This window comes from Bufo gargarizans, chromosome 9 (genome assembly GCF_014858855.1).
Source record: "Bufo gargarizans isolate SCDJY-AF-19 chromosome 9, ASM1485885v1, whole genome shotgun sequence".
NCBI classification, from domain to species: domain Eukaryota; kingdom Metazoa; phylum Chordata; class Amphibia; order Anura; family Bufonidae; genus Bufo; species Bufo gargarizans.
In genome coordinates, this window is record NC_058088.1 from 159,468,119 (window position 1) to 159,494,613 (window position 26,495).

The 26,495-nt window shown below is 45.0% G+C and overlaps 1 protein-coding gene across 2 annotated transcripts in view; it reads right to left on the reverse strand.

Annotated features, from left to right (window-relative positions):
• Window positions 1–239: 239 nt before the first annotated feature.
• The window catches only part of MORN5 (MORN repeat containing 5), a 28,731-nt gene continuing 2,475 nt past the window's right edge, over window positions 240–26,495 (reverse strand). For both annotated transcript variants that reach the window (XM_044268704.1, XM_044268703.1), the window contains exons 2-5: window positions 21,141–21,288; window positions 19,797–19,908; window positions 19,118–19,249; window positions 240–439 (exon numbers count right to left, since the gene is read on the reverse strand). In XM_044268704.1, the coding sequence (XP_044124639.1) occupies window positions 360–439; window positions 19,118–19,249; window positions 19,797–19,908; window positions 21,141–21,233 (417 nt within the window). In that variant the 5' untranslated portion in view covers window positions 21,234–21,288 and the 3' untranslated portion in view covers window positions 240–359. The remainder of the gene's footprint in view (window positions 440–19,117; window positions 19,250–19,796; window positions 19,909–21,140; window positions 21,289–26,495) is intronic.

Below are 26,495 nucleotides of genomic sequence, written 5' to 3' on the forward strand. Positions count from 1 at the left end.
TGGGACATTTTTATTTTGACTTTTGTTTTATAAGTGTATAATTTTCAGGAAACATTTCATGACACAATGTAAGTCCTGTTTTACCTGGACATAATATCCAAGCTTGGATCAATAGAAACAATACAAAAGCTATACAGAAGCCAAAATGTGTCCATAAAAGACAAATGTGTCATAAAAGACACATTTCCATCTTCCGTTTTCGGATTCTTTTCTCCACACACATTACTATGACACTGGTATCATTTTATAAAATGGTTAGTTTATTCACAAATCGAGGTGAAACACTGAGCAGACTCTACTATCTGGGATCAATTTGACGCTTAGATGAGCCCTAATGACCTGGAGAGATGTATCTGGTGCTAGTGCTTAGGGTTGTATCCGGTAACCTCATCCCATCCCTTCCGACAGGTCTGAGTGATCCACTCGTGCTCATCATCATCTGCGGAGACAGAGAAGAAGCAAAGGATTTAATACACAGGACACAACTAGAGCAGAAGGTACAAGTGCATGAGCGTTCACGTGGGCACTGCAGTGACATGTGGGTTCTATGGAGGCACTGTGCCTGCCACTGATAACTGGGCACAGTCCATAGCATCGTTATTGACTCTCTGCAGCTTGCTCTGATACAGGGCACTGTGGTTGTCACATTAATGAATCTTTGCAGTGATGGCAATGTATCTGTCACATTTTTTCATAACCACGGCTCACATTGGTAAGACCTACTGGGCAGGCAATTGCCAGGCTTGAATCAATGCATTCTTCATTGGGGAGATTTACTAATCAAATTCCCCAGAGATCTAGAATAATTTACGCTGAAAGAATGGCATACATGCTTTGCCCCTCGTAGATGAAATGATTTCTACATTTTATTTAAGTCAACTGACAAGAGGCTGTGGTTTGGCCTACCGGAAAGCGGACATGCACCATTGGGTGCCAAGAAGTTACCAAAATGTTGGTGCATAACGTGAGCCAAATAGTGGTTGGTGTAAACTCAGACTAGACAGTGTAAAGATGCATCAGCCGCTGTGATAAATCTGGCACCTCTTTACACCTGTCTGATCAAAGTTTACACTGTCTAAAATTAGACAATATTAGTGATTCGGCATAAAGTCAATTTAGAGAAGAAAGCACCTAAATTCTGCATTCCTACAACCTGTCTTCATCTGCTATGGAGGTTTAACCATGTAGTAGAAATATTCTGTATATTACAGAGTACGGAATAAATGTAGTGTTGTAGTAAAAAGGCAGGTAAACTTGTCATGTGTACTCCTATATGATGAGCCAATTACTCTCAGGAGTCTCTATTACATGTTCAGATTTTGATCAGGTTTCCTGATGTCATTTTTGGACCACAACAGCATCTTTAAAGGCAGGCCCTGTGATATGAGTCAGCCCATTAGTGCCTTCGCCAAGCAGTCCCTATGGAGAGCCCGGTACGTCACCGGATCTCCATAAAAAGCCTTTGCCCTGCGTGATTCAGCACGGGGAAGGAAATGCTCCGATGCTCATACTAGGGGGAGCTGTCCAGGTTCAGCTCGGAACCCCTTTAAGGTAATGGCCACACATTCTAATCTATTAATGCAATTTTGAAGCCAAAAACAGGAGTGAATAATAAAAAAAGAGGACAAATTGTATCTGTCCTTTATACTTTTTCTTCTTTTATGATCCACTCCTGATATTGGCTTCAAAAACTGCATAAAAAACCTGAACAGGTGTCAGCACCAAAACATACAGATTCTATTTCTCCTCTTTTTTGAATCCACTGCCTTAGAGTACGAGTAGTCTGAAAACCTAAAATATTTCCAAGTAACAAATACCAGATACAATAAAGTACATAAAATCTGATGTAGCAGAACACGATGTACGCCATATGAAGGCCCAAACTTAACAGTTCCTGTTTGTATATAGCCGATTGCTTCATAATTACGGCAGCGCTGAGACTATTTCAATCTGTGCAGCTGCAACCTCTTCAGCAGTAACCCATGATACCAGACAAACTGGGCTTATTATACTGAACAAGCCTTAAAGCTCCTCCCTGATTGTCAGTAATTGGCGGCAATGGACTTAACAGCCACTTGACTATCCTTTTCACACTACCTGGCTGTGCAGCCAACAATTTGAATCACAAATGTATGTGCCTCTTACTGCAGCTGCCTGCGAGCCCCGGCACTCCGCTCTCCTGCGTGTGAGACCTCAAGCACCAGGACTAGGCATCAATGTTTAAGATGCAATTATTCCTAGGTATTGATTAGCGCCAGCAATCGCAAGACTAATAATTGCTGCTCTTCCAATAGCAGTCACTTTGAATATGTTAACACAGTGACAGAGACGGTTTTACAACATCTCAAGATCTTAATTTCTATCTATGGTTGATGTCAGGGCGGGCAGTGAGGTCCAGCTGCTGTTTTGGTAGAAAGGGAAAAATAGCTTTAAAAATATATATTTTTGTCTATGTCCGTTCCGTATTTTTTTTGCAAACCAAATGCGGAACCATTCATTTCAATTGGTCCGCCAAAAAAACTATAGTTATTCCTTTTCCGTATGTCTGTTCCGCAAAAAAACAAAACATGTCCTATTATTGTCCGCATCACGGACAAGTATAGGACTTTTCTATTAGGGGACAGCTGTTCCGTTCCGCAAAATACAGAATGCACACAGACGTCATCCATATTTTTTGCAGATCTGTGTTTTGTGGACCGCAAAATACATACGGTCATGTGCATGAGGCCTAAAAGTATAGCAACCATAGCTGCAGACCGCATCTCTCCCCAGGATATTACAGCGGACTTATAGATGCATGTGTTATTGTACACATGAATTACTGCAAAAATGATCAGTGGGTAATAAAACACTTGTCATTACTGGAGGAAATGCAGAAAAAAGAGCAGTTTGGACAGGTTTTATTACATTTTTTACATCATTTATCAATCATATCGTATAAAGATACATTTATTGCACTTGTAGATCCAGTTACAGGCATACTGAATAAGTCTATCTTTGATGGGGTTATCCCATGATTAATGTAAAAAATAAAAATCAGACATCATACAGGACATGACAATCTCTGCCTAATAAAGCTAGAACCAGCCCTGTACGTCACATGGATCTAGAGATCTCCCCATTCATTGCTCCAGATTTATTTCAGGCCGGCAGCTCAGGGTGTGTGTCCTTTATCTGGGGGCATGTCCTTTCTGCTGTAGCTCTATCCCTGTAACTGACACTGCTTATAACAAAAGATATGGTTGGTGGCAGTTGAAGATTTAAACTGAGCGTGTGCGGCCACCTCAGCGAGGTGGACAAGGAATAAGGAAAAGAACAAACAGCAGGTGGCTATACAAATTTTTTTATTACATGCAATTGCATAAGTATTCAGACAGAGTGCTGGAGGCATTCCTTTTTGCTCCGTCCTAAAATATCTCTATGGGCCCATATAACGGTTCCATTTTTTTCCATTATGCATGACGAAGAAAAAAGTCCTAACGACAGGATTTTTTTCCCATTATGCAAAATCCTGTCATTAGGACTTTTTTCTCCGTCATGCATAACGCAAAAAAACTGAACCGTTATATGGGCCCAAAGATATATATTAGGACGGAGCAAAAAGGAATGCCTCTTAAAGGGTTCCGTTTTGCATTTCGTTATAATGGAACACTATAACGGCATTCCTAACGCTGGTGAGAACCCGCCCTTAGCTACATCTAGTGTACCTCTCTGTGTTGGGTTTATGGTGGAGGAGAAAATACTAAAACCATCGGATCAGAAATTAGAGGTATCACTAGTAAAACCTTTAAGGCTAGGACAACTTGACACGCGGCAGCACATATCACCGTGTAGCCCTAGCCTAAAGCCGCTTTCATATTGGCCCACTGGGATTGTCTGTTTGCCATGTGGCCAGTTACCACACTGAAAATGCATGTTTCACCTATAGAAGACTTAACTAAATAAAAAGTGCATAGAAAAACCACTGCAATTTGCAGTTCATATTCTGCACATCTAAATACACCCCTGTGGCTCACTGACAAGCATATGGTATATAACAAGCTTTCAAGAGTACTTAGGTCTCTTCATCAGGCACGGTCTAAAGGGGAATTCCTACCTGGACATATCTGGCATACTTACACTATATACCATATCTGTCAGATAGGTACAGGTCCTACCTCTGGTACCTACTCTTACCTCAGGAACAGGGCCCTGCCGTGAACATGGGGCATCCTCTCCATTCCTCTCTATAGAGCACTTGGCTATTTTCAGAAGTCTCATAGCAGTGAATGGAGAGCAAGTTGTGTATGCTCCGCACCCCTCCAATCACAACTATAAGACCTCCAAAAATACTGAAGCCAGTGATGAATGGAGGGGTGGCCATGCATGAGTGGCTTGCTCCCCCATTCAGGGTCCTGTTCTTCAAATGTCCAGATGGGAATAATGTTTTAAGACAAAGTCTAAAGCATCACGTACAAAGACAAAGAAATCGTGGGGACATTTATCAAACTGGTGTAAAGTAGAACTGGCTTAGTTGCCCATCGCAACCAATCAGATTCCGCCTTTCATTACTGACAGCTCCTTTGGAAAATAAAAGGTAGAATCTGATTGGTTGCTATGGGGCAACTAAGCAAATTCTACTTTACACCAGTGTGCTAAATCTCACCCCAAGTGTGATAAATGAGACAAGTAAAGAGAGGCTGCTTTGAGATGAAATCTTCCTTGACTCAGATGGTTGGAGCCACGTGGCAGTAATATCAGAGCCAGTACTGTGCTTAGTCTGTTTTCTGAACGTGTCAGAGGAGCTGATAACCTTCCTTGCATTGACATCATTTGGCTCCGTCCACAAAATCCTATAAAAGTTAATCTACATCTAGGGACTGGGGTTTGGGCTCAGGTAGTAGGAAAGAAGAATATATTTTTTTTTTACTGAATTGTCTTCGATGTGATCCTTGACCCTAACCACTATTTAAACTGTTCTGTAAAAACAAGCTACATGTGAACTCGGCTGTGATAGACATCCTACAGCGACACTCCCAGACCCCCACATAACTTCTGCTAAACCTGTCTCCTTAAGACACTGCAGCAGAGGACTTCCTGAATGCTTCCTACCATCTGCTTTAGAAGCTTTAGTGGGCTGGCCTGTAGCCTTGGAGTTTTCCTGCTCCTTCCTGCCCGCCCTACACAAGTCGTTCTGGATGGGTTCCCTGTCATTCCAGACCCTTTCCTCATTTTCCTCTGCCTACGACGTGTTTTTTTCTTTTACTCTTCCGTTACTTCGTGGCCTTGTGCCTTCAAGTACCTCCCCAGGGACCTTCTGTTTCATTGCTACTCCACTTATCCTAATGTTATCAATCTACTAAATGTTTTGTAGTATTGTTTCAAACTTTATAATGTGATTTCATCTGAGTGATTCCATACAAAACTCATTTAAGGATCCATACAATTAACACCCATGTACATATACAATACTCCCTTGAGTGTCATGGTCTTGGATCTCGTCCTTTGGGAACATTATAATATTCAGTAGGATACCTTCTACCTGGCTAGACTCCCATGAGAAGAAGAATTATAACCCCTATGTCCCAAAAGCTGTAGACCAGACTTGTGAAAGGGTCCACCATTCCATACAGTCGGCACTCCAAGCATGTACAGAGCATGAGGGATCTGAAGGATCATTTCTCTTCCACCTCCTAATGGTGTCAGCCATCAGCGACATTCGCATCTCCAGTGAACGTTTCTGGCAGGCATTTCTGGCAGAGAATAGTCTGCCGGCGTTCACTAGATCCGGCATTGCCGGATTCAACAGATCACTGCCGGATCCCTAGTAACTATAATGGGATCTGGTGGTGATCCGGCTGCGTTCCAGCTGAAATGCTGGGTTTCAGCCAGACAAATATGGCTGCGTGCGGTGTTTTTTGCCCAGCGGCGGGCATTTATTAAAGGGGTTCTCCCTTTAGGTTAGGCTTACAAGGTTCGGGTTATCTAAGAATTCCCTTTATGGATTCCGCTACCACCGTATGGTCCGTTGTAGTGGAATCCATAACAGAATTCTTAAATAACCCGAACCTTGTACGCCGAACTAGAAAACACAAGTTCGCTCATCCCTACTTAGGGATACTGTGGAGTATTAATTAAAAGGAACATCCTACTAATGTTCTAACACACGTTCAATGTACTATGGAGATACTGTGTAAATACTAAGGGGCATTGTTAGGGCGTTTCTCTGCACGCATGACCAGCAGCCACCAATTCTGTCAAAATGCTGCCTGCACCTAACCTAAGTAAAGGCTCCAGTGTTGCATGCCGTACTAATTGTATGAGTAGGTGTCATATGTCAGTACAATCTCTACAATACCAATCCTCCGTGGAGTAAAGGAAAGGCTCCAATAAAGCGTGGCATGTGTCTAAGAGTCATAGTCGTGTCTGAAGAACTCTCCAGTACATGAGGGCAATTACATGCAGTGTACTCACAAGAGAAGCACTCCAAACAAAAGGGGCCTGCCCTACAATGCAGAATAATAGTACAAGAGCTTCAGGATTCCGTACAAGTGCCGGCCTGATAAAATGTACCCGGATGGAAAACTGACCATCCTGCACATCTTTTCTATATATCTTGGGGGAATTTCTGACTCCAGTCTTAATAAAACTTAGTATAAGATGATTAAGAGCTGCACCCCTCTTAGGGTACTTTCACACTAGTGCTAAACTTTTCTGGTATTGAGTTCCATCCTAGGGGCTCAATACCGGAAAAGAACTGATCAGTTTTATCCTAATGCATTCTGAATGGAGAGCAATCCGTTCAGGATGCATCAGGATGTCTGCAGTTCAGTCACTGTACGGTTTTTGAATGGAGAAAACACTGCAGCATGCTGCAGTATTTTCTCCATACAAAATTCCGGAACACTTGCCGGAATTCCGGATCCGGCATTATTTTCCATTGAAATGCATTAATTCCAGATCCGGCCCCAAGTGTTCTGGAAAAATGGATCCGGTTTTGCGGTCTGCGCATGGGCAGACCTTTAAAAATGTGAAAAAGATAAATACTGGATCCGTTTTTCCGGATGGCAACCGGAGAGACGGATCCAGTATTGCAATGCATTTGTGAGACGGATCCGCATCCAGATCCGTCTACAAATGGTGTCCTTTTGCATACAGATTGCCGGATCCGGTAGGCTGTCCCGGCGACGGAACAGCCTGCCAAAATCCAACAACGCAAGTGTTAAAGTAGCCTTGATTAGTTTGGAGCATCCTCAGGAGGTCCATTAGGCAGAATATGAAAGCTATGCCAGAAAAGAGTGTAATGGCCATCACTTTTCTTTCACATTTATTGTTAAAGGCGTTGTGTGACCAGCAAATGACATTCATTATGTAGAGAAAGTTAATACAAGCCACCTACTAATGTATTGTTATTACCCATATTGCTTCCTTTGCTGGCTGGATTCATTTTTCCATAACATTATACACCGTTCGTTTTCATGGTTACGACCACCCTGCAGTTCATCAGCGTTGGTCGTGCTTGCACACTATAGGAAGAAGTGCCGGCCTCTCTGGTGGCCGCGACCGTGGGAATGCACATAGGCTGGTGCTTTTTTCTATAGTGTTCATGCATGACCACGCTGATGGAGTGAACGGTGGTCGTAACCATCGAAATGAGCAGTGAATAACGTGATAAGCAAAGGAGGCAATATGGATAATAACAATACATTAGTAAGTGCCTGGTGTTAACTTTGTCTACATGATGAATGCCACTTGCTGAAGTGAGACAACCCCTTTAACAAATTCTCCTATGTTTGTGTATACATGACAATACCTAGGATGAAACTCCATAAACAGAAAATAAAAACCTTAATGTAAAATTCAAGAATTTTGATAAATGGCACTTATTGTTAACCCAAACTGCAAAATAATCTGGGATCTCCTATCATCAGGAACAGAAGTCTGAGAAGAGACAACCAGTCGGATTATCTAGGGGGGCATTCACAGGTCCGTGTTTTCAGTCTGCATCCAATCCGTATTTCTAACAAAGGGAGGGACGTGCTGATCTACAAAATGCGGAAAGTACACAGTCGTTACCCGTGAAATATGCGGTCATTGGAATGTCCCCTAAGTTTCATAAAATGTTCCATCGAATAATCCAGCAAAGCAATCACCTCTTGGCTCCTAATTAATGGCACTGCTTAAATAGCAATTTCCTAATTTAGTAATAAATATAGTATAGAATGGATGTATTACAGAAAGTCATTCCCTAAAAGGGGTTGTGTAGTGATTGATGACCTATCCTCAGGATAGGTCATCAATATCTGATTGGCGGGGGTCTGACATCGGGCATACCCGCTGATCATCTGTTTAAAGAGAGGTGGCGGCACACCGTGCAAGCGTCCCTTCCAGGTCATTACACTGCACCTTGTCTCCTGGGGAGCGGCAGTGTAGTGAATGGAGTAAATGGAGCAAGTACTTGTATTACACTGCACTTCCAAGACGACGGGCAGTGTACTGAACAGGAAGCGGCACTTGCATGGAGCGCCATCTCCTCTTCAAACAGTGGATCGGCGGTGGGGCCGTGTTTCAGACCCCCCCTGATATGATATTGATGACCCATCCTGAGGATAGGCCATCAGTATAAATCGCTGCACAACCCCCTTTAATATTGCAGATTTTTTTGTAAAATATGAATTTTATACTTTTTTTTACTCACTTATCTGGAGGACTTTCTTCCCTTTCTGTGGGTGGACAGCAGCTCATCAAGCACCTGCATCTCCCAATAGCTGTTGTTAAACTCTTCCTCCGCTGCATAGAATATAGTCCTTCACATATAGCCCCAAAGTTACATATGGTACATCATGCCCACACAATTTCCTTCTCCACTGTCTAGAGAGAAATAGCTGTATATCTCTATGAATCTGGAAGTAGAGCTGAGAGCATGAACGATGTCTGGACCGCTTCACCTGCTTCTCTATAAGATCACTACACTGGTAATTAGTGGAGGGGAAGAGAGACGGGAATCTACTGAGCATGTTAGTCCACCACTGACTGCAGGAGAAGGTGTCCAGAGGAGAAACAGCAGGGGGCGCTACCAGAGAGGAACATGTAATCTACATAAAAATGTCTATTGCAAAAAGACTTCGTTTGAAATGCCTTATTGATTGCTTTGTAATGCTCATTTAAAGAGTACATTGACATTCCAGAAGTTGGGATTTGTGGGGGTCCAGGCGCTGAGACCGGTAATATTGCTGACAAAATGGAAGCAGAAGTGCCAGAGCATAGGGCGCAAAGATCATTATCAGGCTTTCAGCAGTTGGACCTATTGGGCAGTCTGCTTAGGAACGTGGTCATCCCCTTGGACAACCCCCTTAAATGGGCTGACAAGAAGAAAGCATTTTCTCTAAAAGCAGGAATAGGTTGAACTTAAAAAAAAATGAGAATTACTGACCTCACTGTCCCTCCCTACCACCTGGACCTTGCTCGGCACACACAATAAATGGCTGGAAAGGTCTGCTCAGAAGTGTTGAGCGCGAATATTCTAATCGCTAATTTTTATTGTGAATATCGACACTTTGATAATTTGCGAACATCTTTTTCCGTCAGTAACCTCCCTTCTTGCTTGTGGGCCAATGAGAAGGCTGCAATGTCTTTGTCAGAGTTTAGCAACATCCCTAGCAACCAATAGTAAAGTTGCCCTCCCCTTACTATATAAGAGCCTCCCCAGCAGCCCTTGTATGCAGTATTTTGCAGAGAGAGAGACAGCAGTGTCATTGCTGGGCTCTGTGCTTTGCAGACTCATCTGGATCCTTATTTAATTACATTAGTTAGTTATCTCATATATATAATACAGACAGTTAGTGGGAGATAGTCAGTGTAGGTTAGATAGTGATATAGTGTAGCTGATAGGTTCCAGTGCAGTGTGATAGGAATTACTGTTTCTCTGCTGTCCATACATACAAGCTACAGACAGTGCACCAATCAGTAATATCTACTCAGACCTGATAAAATGTGAAGTTGCATGAATTGCGCCAAAAATATGCGCCTCATTAGTGCTGATTTGCTGAATCGTGAATATATTGGAGCACTCTATCAGGAGTTCTTCCTCACAGTCACGAAAGTTGCTGCCAACCATTTTCTCCAATCTCAGGAAACTTCTAGCAGCTTGACAAATGTAGCAAAAGTGAGCCACGAATGTATTGCGCGCAATACGCACAAACTACATTGCCGCTTTTCACAATCTAGCAAAATCGCAAATTTGCAAATTCATGGTGAATATTGAGCCATAAAATCGCGAAATATCACGAAAAGGAATATTGCCTATGCCGCACATCACTACTGCTCAGCCAATCACTGGCTGATATGGGTCACTGCTGTGGCCAGTGATTGGCTGAGTGCGCAATTATAGCTATTTCCTGTGTGTCAGGCCCAGACCATGAAGTAGAGGGCAGTGGGGACCAAAGCAGCATCAAAATGGCAGTGCTATATTTTTTTTTATATCGTTTTAACACATTTTAGCCTATAAAAAAATAATTGTTAAACCCTTTAAATGTAAGGTTGGGGCACTGCATCTTACAATAGAAGAAAGGGTGGCGCTACTTCTTATAATGTGATAATGAACACTGCATATTATGGTAGATGGTGGTGGACACTACCTGTTATGGTAGATGGTGGTGGACACTGCCTGTTATAGTAGATAGTGGTGGACACTATCTGTCATGGTAGATGGTGGTGGAAACTACCTGTTATGGTAGATGGTGGTGGACACTGCCTATTATGGTAGATGGTGGTGGACACTATCTGTCATGGTAGATGGTGGTGGACACTGCCTGTTATGGTAGATAGTGGTGGACACTACCTGTTATGGTAGATAGTGGTGGACACTACCTGTTATGGTAGATGGTGGTGGACACTGCCTGTTATGGTAGATGGTGGTGGACACTGCCTATTATGGACATTGTGGGTCACTGCATATTATAGTAGGTAGTGGGGGTCACTATATATTATGGTAGATGGTGGTGTATACTGCCTATTAGAGTAGATGGTGGTGGTCACTGCATAATATAGTAAATGTTGGGTGTCACTGCATATTATGGTAGATGATGGTGGACACTGCCTATTATGGTAGATGGTGGTGGACTATGGCATTATTGTACTTTATCTGGTTTGCAGGGTGCTGTTGCATTGTCTTTTTTTCTCTATGTTTTTAGCCATGGCATTGTGCACCTGCACATTGGGAGGTGCTGACTAACCCCCTTTTTATTTGCAGATAGTGGTGGACACCGTCTATTATGGTAGATGGTGGTGGACACCGCCCATTATGGTAGATGGTGGTGGACACCTCCCATTATGGTAGATGGTGGTGGACACTGCCCATTATGGTAGATGGTGGTGGACACTGCCCATTATGGTAGATTGTGGTGGACACTGCCCATTATGGTAGATGGTGATAGGCACTGCCCATTATGGTAGATGGTGGTGGACACTGCCCATTATGGTAGATGGTGGTGGACACTGCCCATTATAGTAGATGGTGGTGGACACTGCCCATTATGGTAGATGGTGGTGGACACTGCCCATTATGGTAGATTGTGGTGGACACTGCCCATTATGGTAGATGGTGGTGGACACTGCCCATTATGGTAGATGGTGGTGGACACTGCCCATTATGGTAGATGGTAATGGACACTGCCCATTATTGTAGATGGTAATGGACACTGCCCATTATGGTAGATGGTGGTGGACACTGCCCATTATGGTATATGGTGGTGGACACTGCCCATTATGGTATATGGTGGTGGACACTGCCCATTATGGTATATGGTGGTGGACACTGCCCATTATGGTAGATGGTGGTGGACACTGCCCATTATGGTAGATGGTGGTGGACACTGCCCATTATGGTAGATGGTGGTGGACACTGCTCATTATGGTAGATGGGGATGGACACTTCCCATTATGGTAGATGGTGATGGACACTGCCCATTATGGTAGATGGTGGTGGACACTGCCCATTATGATAGACATTGGGGGTCACTGCATATTATACGAAATGTTGAGGGTCACTGCATATTATGGTAGATGGGGGATCACAGCATATTATGGTAGATGTTGGGGGTCACTGCATATTATGGTAGAAGTTAGAGGCACAGCATCTTATAGTGAAAGGTTGAGGTGCTCCATTTATACTGGATGGTGGGGACACTGAATTTTATGGGATACTGCTTATAATAAAGAATGGGGGTCACGTCTTATCTTTCCTATACATTTACAAATAAACATACAATGGTCCCCCAGACGTCATAGACATTTTGTAAATGTATTTGTTAGCATCTTTCCATTTCTAGGAGAATCTCTTACTGTGACGTACATTCTGATCTGTTTTAACATTAATTATAAATTGTGAAGCCATTTTCTGCATCAAGGAAACGCTGCACCCCAGTTTACAATGCCGCTGTCATATGACTGGTGTCTAGTTAAACAGTGATTTTGTCACAGACAGGATATCTTCTAAACAACAAGTTCAAAGCCTATGCGAGAACATGGGATGGGTGGGTGTTCCCACCATATTGTTAATCATTACAGGTTCCTGTGTTTTTGGAAAGCATACTGCTTATCTCGACTGATATAATATTTTCTGCATACCAAACTTTTTGGGATGTTCGCCAACTAAAACGACTGAGACAAAGTTATAGGACGGGGTGTCAGACAGGGCAGAAGGACAGCTTGTACAGACACTGCTAGTGGGGATCTATCCTGCAAGCATAAAAACCTATGGACACTATGGAAGTAGACACATTATTTAAAGGGCCATTAAACATAAAACATAATTTAGATTAAACCCAAAGTCATTCTGCACCTTTCACAAATACAGACATTTATGATCTCCATTTACCACTGTATTGTAATGGTAAATTGCACTAGGTAGGGACTGGGGAGTTCAGGATAAACATACCTGTCATGGTGCATTTGTCATCATTTGTAGTGTGAATATGGCCTTTTATTCTGCCAGATTGTGCGCCTTAGGTGCCCTGGAGGCAGAGATTCACTGTAAAGTGCACTCTGCATTGAGCTGCTTCCCACCCCTGCCCTCTGCTTTGAGTGCCAACGGTAGCTGAAGTTGTAGTCTCCTGGTTGGATGCTACAGCTGTCACTCAACGTAGAGGGGAGGGGCTATGAAGCACCTCAATGCAGACAGCAGACAAGCTCCACCTCTTGGGCACTTAAGGCGGTATTTCAGCTTTTTTATATTGATCATCAATCCTCCAGATCGGTCATCAATATCAGATCGGTCTGGGTCCAACCCCACCGATCAGACGTTTTGGGGTAGCTCCAGTTCCAACTTCCATTGTGTACTGGACAGAGCTAGAAACCACAGCACTGCTCCCACCTAAATGAATAGAAGCAACGCTGCAGTTACAAATTCCGTCCAGTGCTTGGAAGTTTGTGCGGGGTGTTGGAACCCCCTCCAATCATACAAATCCTGGAATACCCACCTTTAAAATCTTGGAGAACCCCTTTAATTCAAATTACAGATTCTCTTCTTCTCTCTCTGAGCAGTCAAGGCCTGATATGTATTAAATAACAGCATGGCTTTCTAACAAGGAAGAGTCTTCTATCAAAGGGGTAAGTGAGCATTCCTAAGGAGAGTCTGTCTTCAGTATTTTACTGAGCACTAAAAATGCCTGTGTGTACCAAGTTAGGTATGCAGGTGATGGACAGTGAAAGTTAGTGCAGATGTCCATGGCCACGGACAAGGGTAGTGACGCGAGGCGGCTGGAAGCCTCTGTATGTTACACACAGGAGTCTTCTGCAGACTCATGACTGAAGACAGACTCTCCTTAGTAACGCTGTTAGAGCTTTGCTAGGAAGACTTCTTACACCTTGTTTTCTAAGGCTACTTTCACACTAGTGGCAGGACGGATCCGACAGGCTGTTCACCCTGTCAGATCCGTCCTGCCGCTATTTTGCCTTGCTGCCGAACCGCTGCTCCGTCTCCATTGACTATAATGGGGACGGGGGCGGAGCTCCGGCGCAGCACGGCAGTGCACAGCGAAAGGCCGCCGGACTAAAAGTACTGCATGTCCGACTTTTCAGTCCGGCAGCCTCTCACCGCGAACTGCCCTGCTGCGCCGGAGCTCCACCCCCGTCGCCATTATAGTCAATGGAGAAGGAGCAGCGGTTCGGCGGCACGGCGAAATAGCGGCAGGACGGATCCGACAGGGTAAACAGCCTGTCGGATCCGTCCTGCCGCTAGTGTGAAAGTCTCCTAATAGAAAGAAACATCTTTCCCTAATAAAGTATATTACAAAAATGTTTAACACCCTTGTCCCTAAACGATATTAAAAACAAACCGAAAGTTAAACTTCAATGACTATTTGTGATCAATCAGTTAGTTATGCCATAGCTTTTTGTGGGGCTGGGGGTATTCAAGCTCTTTGTGCTGGTCCAATGTGTCTGCCACGTTATTAAGGGTTGGGGGGAGGTCTGTAGCTATACTTGTTGGGGTCTGGAGGCAGTCAGTGTTATGGGGATCTGTTGCTGCTAATCTGAATGGGACACTAAGGCAAAACTGTTAACAAGACATTCTGATGGTTCTATTAATGGAAGTACTCTGGTATGTGTGTGTATACAGGGAGTGCAGAATTATTAGGCAAATGAGTATTTTGACCACATCATCCTCTTTATGCATGTTGTCTTACTCCAAGCTGTATAGGCTCGAAAGCCTACTACCAATTAAGCATATTAGGTGATGTGCATCTCTGTAATGAGAAGGGGTGTGGTCTAATGACATCAACACCCTATATCAGGTGTGCATAATTATTAGGCAACTTCCTTTCCTTTAGCAAAATGGGTCAAAAGAAGGACTTGACAGGCTCAGAAAAGTCAAAAATAGTGATATATCTTGCAGAGGGATGCAGCACTCTTAAAATTGCAAAGCTTCTGAAGCGTGATCATCGAACAATCAAGCGTTTCATTCAAAATAGTCAACAGGGTCGCAAGAAGCGTGTGGAAAAACCAAGGCGCAAAATAACTGCCCATGAACTGAGGATAGTCAAGCGTGCAGCTGCCAAGATGCCACTTGCCATCAGTTTGGCCATATTTCAGAGCTGCAACATCACTGGAGTGCCCAAAAGCACAAGGTGTGCAATACTCAGAGACATGGCCAAGGTAAGAAAGGCTGAAAGACGACCACCACTGAACAAGACACACAAGCTGAAACGTCAAGACTGGGCCAAGAAATATCTCAAGACTGATTTTTCTAAGGTTTTATGGACTGATGAAATGAGAGTGAGTCTTGATGGGCCAGATGGATGGGCCCGTGGCTGGATTGGTAAAGGGCAGAGAGCTCCAGTCCGACTCAGACGCCAGCAAGGTGGAGGTGGAGTACTGGTTTGGGCTGGTATCATCAAAGATGAGCTTGTGGGGCCTTTTCGGGTTGAGGATGGAGTCAAGCTCAACTCCCAGTCCTACTGCCAGTTTCTGGAAGACACCTTCTTCAAGCAGTGGTACAGGAAGAAGTCTGAATCCTTCAAGAAAAACATGATTTTCATGCAGGACAATGCTCCATCACACGCGTCCAAGTACTCCACAGCGTGGCTGGCAAGAAAGGGTATAAAAGAAGAAAATCTAATGACATGGCCTCCTTGTTCACCTGATCTGAACCCCATTGAGAACCTGTGGTCCATCATCAAATGTGAGATTTACAAGGAGGGAAAACAGTACACCTCTCTGAACAGTGTCTGGGAGGCTGTGGTTGCTGCTGCACGCAATGTTGATGGTGAACAGATCAAAACACTGACAGAATCCATGGATGGCAGGCTTTTGAGTGTCCTTGCAAAGAAAGGTGGCTATATTGGTCACTGATTTGTTTTTGTTTTGTTTTTGAATGTCAGAAATGTATATTTGTGAATGTTGAGATGTTATATTGGTTTCACTGGTAAAAATAAATAATTGAAATGGGTATATATTAGTTTTTTTTTTTTTGTTGCCTAATAATTATGTACAGTAATAGTCACCTGCACACACAGATATCGCCCTAAAATAGCTAAATCTAAAAACAAACTAAAAACTACTTCCAAAAATATTCAGCTTTGATATTAATGAGTTTTTTTGGTTCATTGAGAACATGGTTGTTGTTCAATAATAAAATTAATCTTCAAAAATACAACCTGCCTAATAATTCTGCACTCCCTGTATATATTTTCCGTATTTTTCTCCCTATAAGACGCACCTAGGTTTTAGAGGAGGACAATAAGAAAAAAATATTTTTCATTACACCTCAGGTGAGACTAGCAATCAGACCCCCAATGTTAATCAGACCTCAGCTGACAGCCCCAATGATACCCCAAATGTTAATAAGACCCCGATAAGACCTTAGATGAGACCCCCAATCAGACCTCAGCTCAGACCCCAATGTAAATGACCCCCAATCAGACCTCAGATAGGAGCCCCATGCCTCTCATCAGCCCCATATCAGCCCAATGCCTCTCATCAGCCCCATATCAGCTCCCATGCCTCTCATCAGCCCCATATCAGCTCCCATGCCTCTCATCAGCCCCATATCAGCTCCCATGCCTCTCATCAGCCCCCATAATCATCCCTTTTGCCTCTCATCAGCCCCCATAATCAGCCCTTATGCTTCTCATCAGCCCTGATGCCTCTCATCAGCCCCTATATTCAGCCCTTTTGCCTCTCATCAGCCCCCGTAATCATCCCTTTTGCCTCTTATCAGCCCCCATAATAAGCCCTTATGCCTCTCATTAGCCCCCATTATCAACCCTTATGCCTCTCATCACCCCAATGCCTCAGATCAGCTTCCAGCCTCATGCCAGATAAAATAAATAAACCACTTACCTCTCCTGCTCCCGGACGCTGCCGCTTCTCACCGCCCGCGCTCTGTCTTTATCCTTCCTCTGGCTGTGCTGTGAACTGGTGGTGCGCACAGCGTGAGGAGGTTACAGAGCGCCCTCACGCTGTGCGCAGCCACTGCACAGCCGACTGCAGAGGACCAGGAAGCGGTGAGTACAGAGCCCGGGGAGCACTGCATTCACCGCTTCCTGGTCCTCCTGTACTAATGAGCGCTTCAGTTGGGGGACAAAAATGCGTCTTATGGGGGAAAAAATACGGTAAAAGGGTTTTCTGAGATTTTTATACTCCTCTGGATAGGTCATCAGTATCTGATCGGTGGGGGCCCGACTCCGGAACACCCTGCGAACAGCTGTTTGAGAAGGCACCGTGAGTGCCGCGGCCTTCTCTGTGCTTACCAAGAACAGCGCCGTACATTGTATAGCGGCTGTGCTTAGTATCGCAGCTCAGCCCCATTCACTTCTAGGCCACATGAATGATGAACGTGTCATCACTATTCTAGGAAAAGCTGAGAGGAGACCGTGGCACTACTGCAGGTGCCGCTGCCTTCTCGAACAGCTGATTGAAGGGGGTCCCGGATATCGGACCCCCACCAACCAGATATTGATGACCTATTTAGAGGATAGGTCATCAGTTATAAACATAAACACATGAAAGTGTCACGGCTGGGCTAAATGTCTGGCCTGGTCAATCTTGGGGCAGGTGGACGCTTCTTCACTTGCAGGGACAACCCCCACAGGTTAAGAAGCCCTGCTGTGGAAACAAATTGATATATATTAAAAGTTAAAAATGACAAAATAGTTCCTTTATTAATACATTTTGGACTGACTGGCAGGAAACTGTGTTCATGCCCACCTTTTTATATTTTTGACTGACCAGCAGGAAATTGTTGTGTTCATACCTACCTTTATATTAGCTTTTTTCGTTGGAATTCTATAGATAGATCAGTTAGTTCAAATATGAATTGCGATCATTAATTTGCTTAAAAAGAAAAGCATGTGCGCTATAATCTAAACCACCATTAGCACAATATAACAATTCATTAAGTGACGTAGTGGACGCTTTCATTGAGTTGTGTGGCCGTCCAGAGAGAAAGCCTTCTCCTCCACACAACACAAGAAAGCTGTTGGGTTAATGCTCCCCATCGCGGAGAATGTGTCTTGGCGCTGACAAGTTATATATAACACGCTCTTGAACTAGTCCTTAGAGATGGGTAAGTGTTGCCTGCAGTGCAGTGACTGTTCACAGAAACATTTTCCCGCTAAGATGAGAGCGGTGTCAGGAGAGGGTCTAAATAAGGTTTCCTGCAGAAACCAGGTTCAGTTGAATAATTACGGCAATTACATGCAGTCTGAACCACCCTCTCATAAAAGTCTGTGTTTGCAGCATGTACCGACACTATAAAAAGTATTCGCCCCCCTTGGACTTTTTCATGTCTTACTGTTTATTAGATGTTTTATACACTGATCGCTATTTAGTGTCAATGTGAAAACAAATCTCGACAATTAAGACACACAAAATATGAAAATATACAACTATTCCAGTCAGTACTTAGTGGAAGCACCTTTGATTCACCCTTTAAGGGCTCATGCACACGAACGCATTTTCTTTCTGTGTCTGTTCAATTTTTTTTGCGGACCGCATGCGGAACCATTCACTTCAATGGGTCCGCAAAAAAAAAAACGGAAGTTACTCTGTGTGCTTTCCGTTTCCGTATGTCCGTACTCCGTTCCGCAAAACAATAGAACATGTCCTATTTTTGTCGGCATTACGGACAAGGACAGGACTGTTCTATTAGGGGCCAGCTGTTCCGTTCCGCAAAATGCAGAATGCACACGGACTTCATCCGTATTTTCTGCAGATCCGTTTTTTTTGCAGACTGCAAAATACATACGGTCGTGTGCATGAGCCCTAAGTCTGTCTGAGTAGAGCAATTGCTCCTGTGCTAGAAGAAGTAGAAATCAGTTAATCCTTATGCCAGTATGAATGCAACTGTACACTTAAAGCTTGCTCCTGGCACCTAAGCTCAAGCTTTATGTCATTGGTCATTGTCTTGAAAAAAAAATAAACTATTTTTCCCCAAAATCCCAGTTTCCTTGCAGACAGCAGCAGGTTTTCCTTTCCTGCACTTATTCACCCGCTTAGCCATTACAAGCCTTGCGTGTTCTGATGCAGAGAAACATTCACACAGCCAGATAATTAATGGCGGCGTGAGGTGTCTTTCTTGATGGCCAAAATCTATTTTGCATTCGTATCACAAATGGGTATAAAAACATTGTAAATTTACCGGCATTTCGGAGGAATCGGTGTTGGTAGTCATTCACCACTCTACTGACTGGATCATAGAATCCATCCCCACAATCATAGCAACCTTCTGGGATTTGTCGAGGAGGATCCAAATTTGTAAGTTGTGAGCGACCTAAAGGATCAAAATACAACAGAAAAAAATTTGCGGCTTTATTGTATACTATCAATTGACTGACTTACAAATGGGTCCTGCCAGGTTTCTGAGTTCTGGTACCAGCACTCGTACTGTTAATTTTTGCATCTTAGAATTATCTTAAGTTCAACACTTGATTTATACATATGGCGCAAAGCGATCAACCACGATTCACACCAAGGCCACTTTCACATGAGGGTGTTCGGCCCGAGAAACACACTTCAGGTAGAGGTCACATTTCGCAGACCGAACACTGCTCCTCTGACCTAAACTCAAGGTATCATAATGATTTGCTTTGTGACTGCAGGTCCACTGCACTGTACTCAAGGATTTGTGTGAGTGCGGTGCAGCAGGCCCGTTGTCAGGTAGGAAGTCACTACATCATAGGTTATTAGGGTGCTGTGAGTTTGGATCAGAGGAACAGTGTTCAGTCCGGAAAATGCGATCATCACACAAAGTGTATTTCCTGGACTGACCACGCTTGCATGAAAGAGGCCTCAGGATTTGGAAGCAAATGGAGATGTACCTGCAGGCTTCAGGCCGTTACAAATTTCAGTGTAAAATCTTCTGTCATATCCATCGCAGTAATGCCATTTTTCTTTTTCATACTGGAGTCCATCTGCAAAGGTGTATTTTCCCTATGAAACATCAAAGAGATAAAAAAAAAAACACGAAAGAGTAAGTACCGTATTTTACACTTCATAAGACACATCAGTGCATCTTGTAAAGTGAATACTAGTGAGCGCTTCCCCCATGCAAGCGCTCACTAGTAAGCAGGAGTCACAGGGGGTGAAGAGCTGCTAGCACTGAATGTACTCACCTCTCCCTGATCTTCTCTGGGCACACGATCCACTGTACTGACGGCCTACAGCGCCAGGACAAAGTGCGCGCACTATGATCTGACGATGCACGCAGTCAGGTCACAGTGCAGCCCAGGCCCAGAGAAGATCAGGCAGTGCGACTGCAGCAGAGGAGGAGAGGTAAGTACATTTATTTTATTTCTGATGGGCATCTGATCTGAGGTCTTGGGGTCTGATGTGAGCTCTGATCTAATATGGGGGTCTGATCTGAGGACTGAAATGGGGGTCTGATCTAATTTGGGGGTCTGATCTGAGGTCTGACATGGGGGTCTGATCTGAGGTCTGACATGGGGTCTGATCTGAAATGGGGGACTGATCTGAGGTCTGACATGGGGAGTGATCTGATATGGGGGTCTGATCTGAGTTCTGTCATGGGGGTTTGATCTGATATGCTTGTCTGATCTGATGTCTGACATGGGAGTCTGATCTGATATAGGGGTCTGATTTGAGGTCTGACATGGAGGGTTTGATGTGATGAAGGGGTCCGATCTGAGGTCTGACGTGGAGTCTGATCTGAGGTGTGAAAGGGGGGGTATGATCTGATATAGGGGTCTAATCTGTGAGCATAAGGCTTAAACTGATACAGGGGTTGTATCTGAGGGTCTGACATGGAGGGTCAGATCTGAGGACTGATCTGAGGGTCTGATCTGACATTTAATATGGGGGTCTGATCTGAAGTCTGATGAAGCCTGGGGGTCTGATGAAGCCTGGATGTCTGTTCTGAGGGCTAAAGAAAAATATATTTTTTCTTATTTTCCTCCTCTGAAACCTAGGTGCGTCTTATCATCAGATACATCTTATAAAGCAAAAAATACGTTATTTGGTACTTGTTACAATCCATGACAGGTTAAGTGCCATGAGAATTCTCCCACATTAAAAATGGGGACATGCGGTATTGCATGTTACTGCTTCTACAGGAAAAATACGGCACCATATGGCTACATCTAGCGTGCCTACAGGTCGATAATACAAGCTAAAGTACAGGATATAAGTCTTGTCCATTTTATTACCTCCAGAGCAACACCAGAATCCCACCGAGCTTCATATTTACTCCCATTTGGAAAATAGAGTGCTCCCTGTCCGTGGAACATGCCATCCTTCATATCTCCCTCATAGCGGGTTTCCGTGGGGAGGATATATTCTCCTTTACCCTCCAGTCTACAAGAAAAGCACAAGTAAGATATTAAAGGTATTTTGCTGCATTCTAGATTTCTACTTCTGGCCATGGCAAACACTATAGGGAAGTATTAACAATATGTTGGAAGTTAAAGGGGTTGTCCAGTCATTAATATTGATGACAGGATAGATAATTGATATCAGATCGGCTGGGGTCCCGGGTGTCAGCTGGTTAAAGAGGAGACGGCACTCCATGCGAGTGCCGCTTCCTCTTCATTAGGCCTCCTGCACATAAACGTATGTGTTCCGTTGCAGTATTGCAGACCGCATATGTGGATCCGCAATAAACTGACACCGTTCCGTTGTCACGATCAGTGTGGGGGGCTCTCTGTCTCAGGCCCAGATACAACAACAGGGAATATAACAAACACAAAAAAACGCAATACATATAACTTCTGTAGAGACAGACAAACAGGAACACCAGACGACCTCACACCAGCTCAGCCAAACCCAAATGAAGCTATCTACCGCATAGTCAGAAGGGTGGGGTCAGACTATAAAGGGTAGAAGTGATGACCACTGAGCAACAGCTGAGGAAAAGGGGAAGTGGTCATTAACCCTATCAACACTGAATCAAGAGAAATCAAGGAGGCTGTTAGATTACTCCACGCTCAGCCAATCTCCTTGATTTCCTGACATCAGTCACCTGAGGGACAGTGACACCGATTCACTTGAATGGGTCAGCAAATCCGGAAATACAGAACGGAAGCACGGAACGGAACCCTACGGAAGCACTACGGAGTGCTTCTGTGGGGTTCCCTTCCGTACTTCCGTTCCGCAAAAAGATACAACTTGATATATCTTTTTGCGGAACGGGCGGATCATGGACCCTTTTAAGTTCCCTCATATGTTCGTGTGCAGGAGGGCTTACATTGCACGTCGTCTCAGAAGTGAAATGTAATAAAAGTACTCACTCCATTCAAGTGAATGAAGCAAGTGCTTGTAGGTACATGATGCCACCGCTCCACAGGAGACGTCATGCAGTGTAATGACAAGGAATCGGGGCTCGCATAGAGCCCCACCGATCAGATATTGATGGCATATTCTGACGATAGGTCATCAATATTAATGGCTGGAATGTAATAATATCCGATCTGCTGCTTCATTCTGGACTCAAAGAGAAAAGGAAACTTTTAATCTGTCATGATAGATAGGGAACAGTGTAGCCCTGAACTCCAACCACGCTTCTGCCCCTATCTCCTTGGACTAACCACCCTAAGTGGAGGCCCTCAACTGAGTGACGGTCCCTTCCTAACTAGGTGCATGGGACCTAAAAGGGCAAATAGACAGAACCAGGTCTGAACCAGGATAATACAACAAAGCCCAATTTAGAAGACAAATAAAAAAACTGAAATACTACGTCAATTACCAGGCAGGGTCAGCACCAGGAGCCACATCAAGGCAAAATTGTCCTTCAATCCAAAGTCCAGAATCCAGAATTCCGAGAAAGAGCACAACGGACACATGTGAGGTGATAAGACCAGTCACAGGTGACTGTGGACAGCAGTCGCCTCTTCAAATGGCCCACTGTTAGGAAGCAGGGACGCTGGTGCTGGTCCTGACTTATAGATACATCATTTCCCCCGATGTTAGCACGAACAAGAAGCCATTGCCAAGCCTCAGTGGCCTGGTGTCCCTGCACACGGATAAACCGACCAGCCCTGCTGGTTGCCATAGCGTGTTGTCTGCAGCGCCTCAACAGGGTGGCCGGATTCGCCGCGGGAGCATGGCTAGGTGAGTACATGACATAATGAGCAGAAAATTGCGCCAAGGGCAGGCCCAAGCCACTCTGTGCACCCTTGCTCTTCCTGCTTTTTCTGCTAGCCCCTCACTCTCCTTGATTGACAGGGTCAGGCGAGATGACTATGTAGGAACCTGGCCCTGTCAATCAAGAAGGGCAAGGAGGGGCCTGCATGGGAAGTGGGAGGAGCAAGGGTGCACAGAGTGGCTTGGGCCTGCCCTTGGTGCACTTAATTGCTCATCTGCATATGCAGCAGATTGCTAAGTGACAGGTGTCATTAAACTCAGCGGAGCTACCCCTACAAGGCATTGGAGCTGATTTAACAGTGAATTTACTGGTGACAGGTGAAGTGAGTAATGGCATCACTAATGTGGGATATATTAGACAGCAAGTGATGTGTTAGAAGCAGGAGAGATGGGCAAGTGTAAGGATGTGGGCTACTTTGACTTGGGCCAAACTGTGATGACTAGCTCAGAGTATCACCAAAATGGCAGGTCTTGTGGGACGTTCCCAGTATGCAGTGGTATCCACTAAAAGGGGTCCAAGGAAGGAGAACCAGTGAACTGCCAAAAGGCTCAGTAATGTGCATGGGGAGCAAAGGCCGAAGTCTGTCTGGTCCAAATCCACAGAAGAGCTGCTGTAAGTGAAAACGTTCCTGCTGGTGATGATAGGTGTCAGGGCCCACAGCGCACAGGTGCTGGTGATGCACAGGTGGGTCAGGGCGCCCATGCTGACCCCTGTCCACCGCTAAACGTACATACAATGGACACAGGAGCATCAGAAGAAGGTGGCCTGGTCTGAGGAATCACATTTTCTTTTACATCATGTGGATACTGTAGTTGGGTGCTGTAAGGGATCATTCTCTCCCAAGGAGGTCAGCAACCACAGATTTACACAGACAGCGGGGGTTAACCCTTTCTAACCCAGGCCAGTTTTTGCAAATCTGACATGACATGTGTCACTTTATGTGGTGATAACTTCAGAACGCTTTTACTTATCCAAACCATTTTGAGACTGTTTTCTCCTGACACATTGTACTTCATGATAATCATAAATTTCAGTCAATATATTTCAATATTTATTACTTAACATTCCCCATATGTCTCCATATATGTTTTTGTAAATGTCTTTTTACGCGGTATTAGGGTTGCCACCCGTCCGGGATTGACCCGGACAGTCCGGGTTTGTAATCCTGTGCCCGGGTACAAGCCTTTCTTAGACCCGGGCACAGGATTATTCATTCAAGCTGTGAATCACTGCGGCGGCCGGGTGATCAGCTGAGCGCAGAGCTCCCGAGCCTCCCCGAGTCCCTCCCTCCTCTAGTCTACACTACAGTGATGCCCCCAGGCAGCGCAGCGGCTCACTCACTGTTCAATCAGTCTCTGGTCTCCTCGCTCCGCCCCTGCCTCCCAGTCCCTCCCTCCTTCTCTCTGTTAAAGGGGTTCTGCACTTTCATTTCACTGATGATCTATCCTCTGGATAGATCATCAGCTTCTGATCGGCGGGGGTCCGACACCCGGGACCCCCGCCGATCAGCTGTTTGAGAAGGCAGCGGCGCTCCAGGAGCGCCGCTGCCTTCTCACTGTTTACCGCCGGGCCGCCCGCCCACTGACGTCACGACTTGTATCAACTAGAGTGGGCGCGGCTAAGCTCCATTCAAGTGAACAGAGCTTAGCCGCGCCCCCACTCTAGTTGATACAAGTCGTGACGTCAGTGGGCGGGCGGCCCGGCGGTAAACAGTGAGAAGGCAGCGGCGCTCCTGGAGCGCCGCTGCCTTCTCAAACAGCTGATCGGCGGGGGTCCCGGGTGTCGGACCCCCGCCGATCAGAAGCTGATGATCTATCCAAAGGATAGATCATCAGTGAAATGAAAGTGCAGAACCCCTTTAAGGAAGTCAGGTCCACAGGAAGTGACATCAGAGAGAGAGGCAGGGAGCTCCGTGGGAGAATTGAAATCATTCTTCTTCTCCTCTCCAGTCCAGCTCCAGCAGCCTGCCCATGTAGTGCCCACTGTGCCCTCCCTGCCTGCAGACAGTACAGCAGTGGTTTTTCAACCTGACCAAGACAGTCCTGACTCCTGTCCTCACTTACTTCTAAAAAGGTATAAATATAAAACATTTGAATTGTGTAATTGTATGTAACAGTGTTTAAAGGGCTTCTGTCACCCCACTAAACTCTTTTTTTTTTGTGTGTACTTATAATCCCTATACTGTGATATATGAATACATAATGTTATTAGTCATTTTGGTTCAGTAGATAATGAATAAAACATACTTTTAGAATATGCAAATTACCTTTCTACCAGCAAGTAGGGCGGCTACTTGCTTATAGCAGCCGCATCCTCCTATCATAATGACGCCCCCTCCGCATGTTGATTGACAGGGCCGGGGAACGCGGTCGTCCTCTGCTGGCCCTGTCTGCTATCAAGATCTCGCGCCTGCGCCGTAACGGTATTCAGTCGGCGCAGGCGCACTGAGAGGAGGACGCTCACTCGGCCGCTCCTTCCTCAGTGCGCCGATGACTTCACATCTACACCTGGCGCAGGCGCACTGAGGAAGGAGCGGCCGAGCGAGCGTCCTCCTCTCAGTGCGCCTGCGCCGACTGAAGACAGGTACGGCGCAGGCGCCAGATTTTGAATGCAGACAGTTCCAGCAGAGGACGACCGCGTTCCCTGGCCCTGTCAATCAACATGCGGAGGGGGCGTCTTTATGATAGGAGGATGCGGCTGCTACCAGCAAGTAGCCGCCCTACTTGCTGGTAGAAAGGTAATTTGCATATTATAAAAGTACGTTTTATTCATTATCTACTGAACCAAAATGACTAATAACATTATGTATTCATATATCACAGTATAGGGATTATAAGAAGCCAAAAAAAAAGAGTTTAGTGGGGTGACAGAAGCCCTTTAAACGGGTTTCTGAATCTGTCAATCATCAGAAATAACGTTATGTAGCTGACTGACATTAGCGATGTACATAACAGTGTGTTTTATAACTCCCTGCCCGCCGCTGCCGCCGTTCTATTAAAATAAAGACTTATAATATGCTAATGAGCCTCTAGGTGCTATGAGGGCGTTGCTGCAGCACCTAGAGGCCCCGTCTATTCACCCTTTGGCAGTGGCACGCCCATGTCCAGTTGATTGACGTCCGTGTTCTCCTCTTCGTCCCGTAAATCCCGTGCCTGCGCCGAATACTAAACGGACGGCGCAGGCATGGGATCAGGGGCGTAACGATCGCGGTGTGACAGCGACCAGGGGTGGAGGCGGGACATGGGTGTGGTTGGAGGCGGGGCATGGGTGGGGCCTGGAAGGGGGCCCTCCCTCCATTCTGTTCGGGTTTGGCTTGAAGAAAAGGTGGCAACCCTACGTGGTGTTCTGCGTATTTGTATCATTTTTTTCCCAACGCATACATTAAGTGGATGACAAAAACGTGGTATGAACCCAGCCTCAC